Genomic DNA, 711 nt, shown 5'->3' on the forward strand with positions numbered 1-711 from the left:
ATGAACACCCATTCGAATTATTCCAGCGGCTCTGGCGGTGTGGACACCAACATCTACTCGCCCATCTTGGCCGACAAGCAGCTCGACGAAGAAGGCCTGAGGTCAAAAGAAGCCACTTATGCCTCAGACACGCACCGGAGGCCCCGGCTATGGTCAATCACATGCGTGTCTTCATTCCTCATGGGCGCCATCGTCGCAGCCTCCATCCTCGTCACTCTCGCAGCCATGGATGTCGGAACCACTGCCGTCCAGCTGCTGCGAGGCCCCAAGCAAGTTGTCTGCCACTGCGGCGTCACCGCCGCCGACGGCATGGCTCAAGGATGCGTCTTCGACGAGCTGGAGCTGGGCTGGATGCGTCCGGAGTGTGTCGACTCGGAGCTGACCCGAGAGTTCTCGCGAGCCGGGCCCAGAGAGGACGGAGGGTGGCACTACGAGACCGAAATAGACGGCGTCGTAACAGCCGTCAACGTCAGCACTCTGTCGACTCGGGTAGAGCCCGGGAGGGTGATCAGGTTCACGTACGAGCAGCACGTGCAGCATTGTATCTTTGAGTGGAGAAAGCAGCATCGGGCAGCGTTTCTGGGCACGACGCTGTCGCTAAGGAGGAACTACGAGGATCATATCAAGCACTGCGGCAAGATGCTTTTGATGAAGGCTGGGATGAATGAGACTAGAACGCGCCTGGTGTATCCAAGCCAAATAGCCGGCTAG

At 58.9% G+C, this 711-nt stretch overlaps 1 protein-coding gene across 1 annotated transcript; it reads left to right on the forward strand.

The window, feature by feature from the left end:
* On the forward strand, window positions 1-711 carry MGG_11011 (uncharacterized protein; the record flags this gene model as incomplete). Its single annotated transcript, XM_016990533.1, has 1 exon — window positions 1-711. The coding sequence occupies one exon, from the start codon at window positions 1-3 to the stop codon at window positions 709-711; it is 711 nt and encodes a 236-aa protein (XP_016846081.1).

This window comes from Pyricularia oryzae, assembly GCF_000002495.2.
Source record: "Pyricularia oryzae 70-15 unplaced genomic scaffold supercont8.8_35, whole genome shotgun sequence".
NCBI classification, from domain to species: domain Eukaryota; kingdom Fungi; phylum Ascomycota; class Sordariomycetes; order Magnaporthales; family Pyriculariaceae; genus Pyricularia; species Pyricularia oryzae.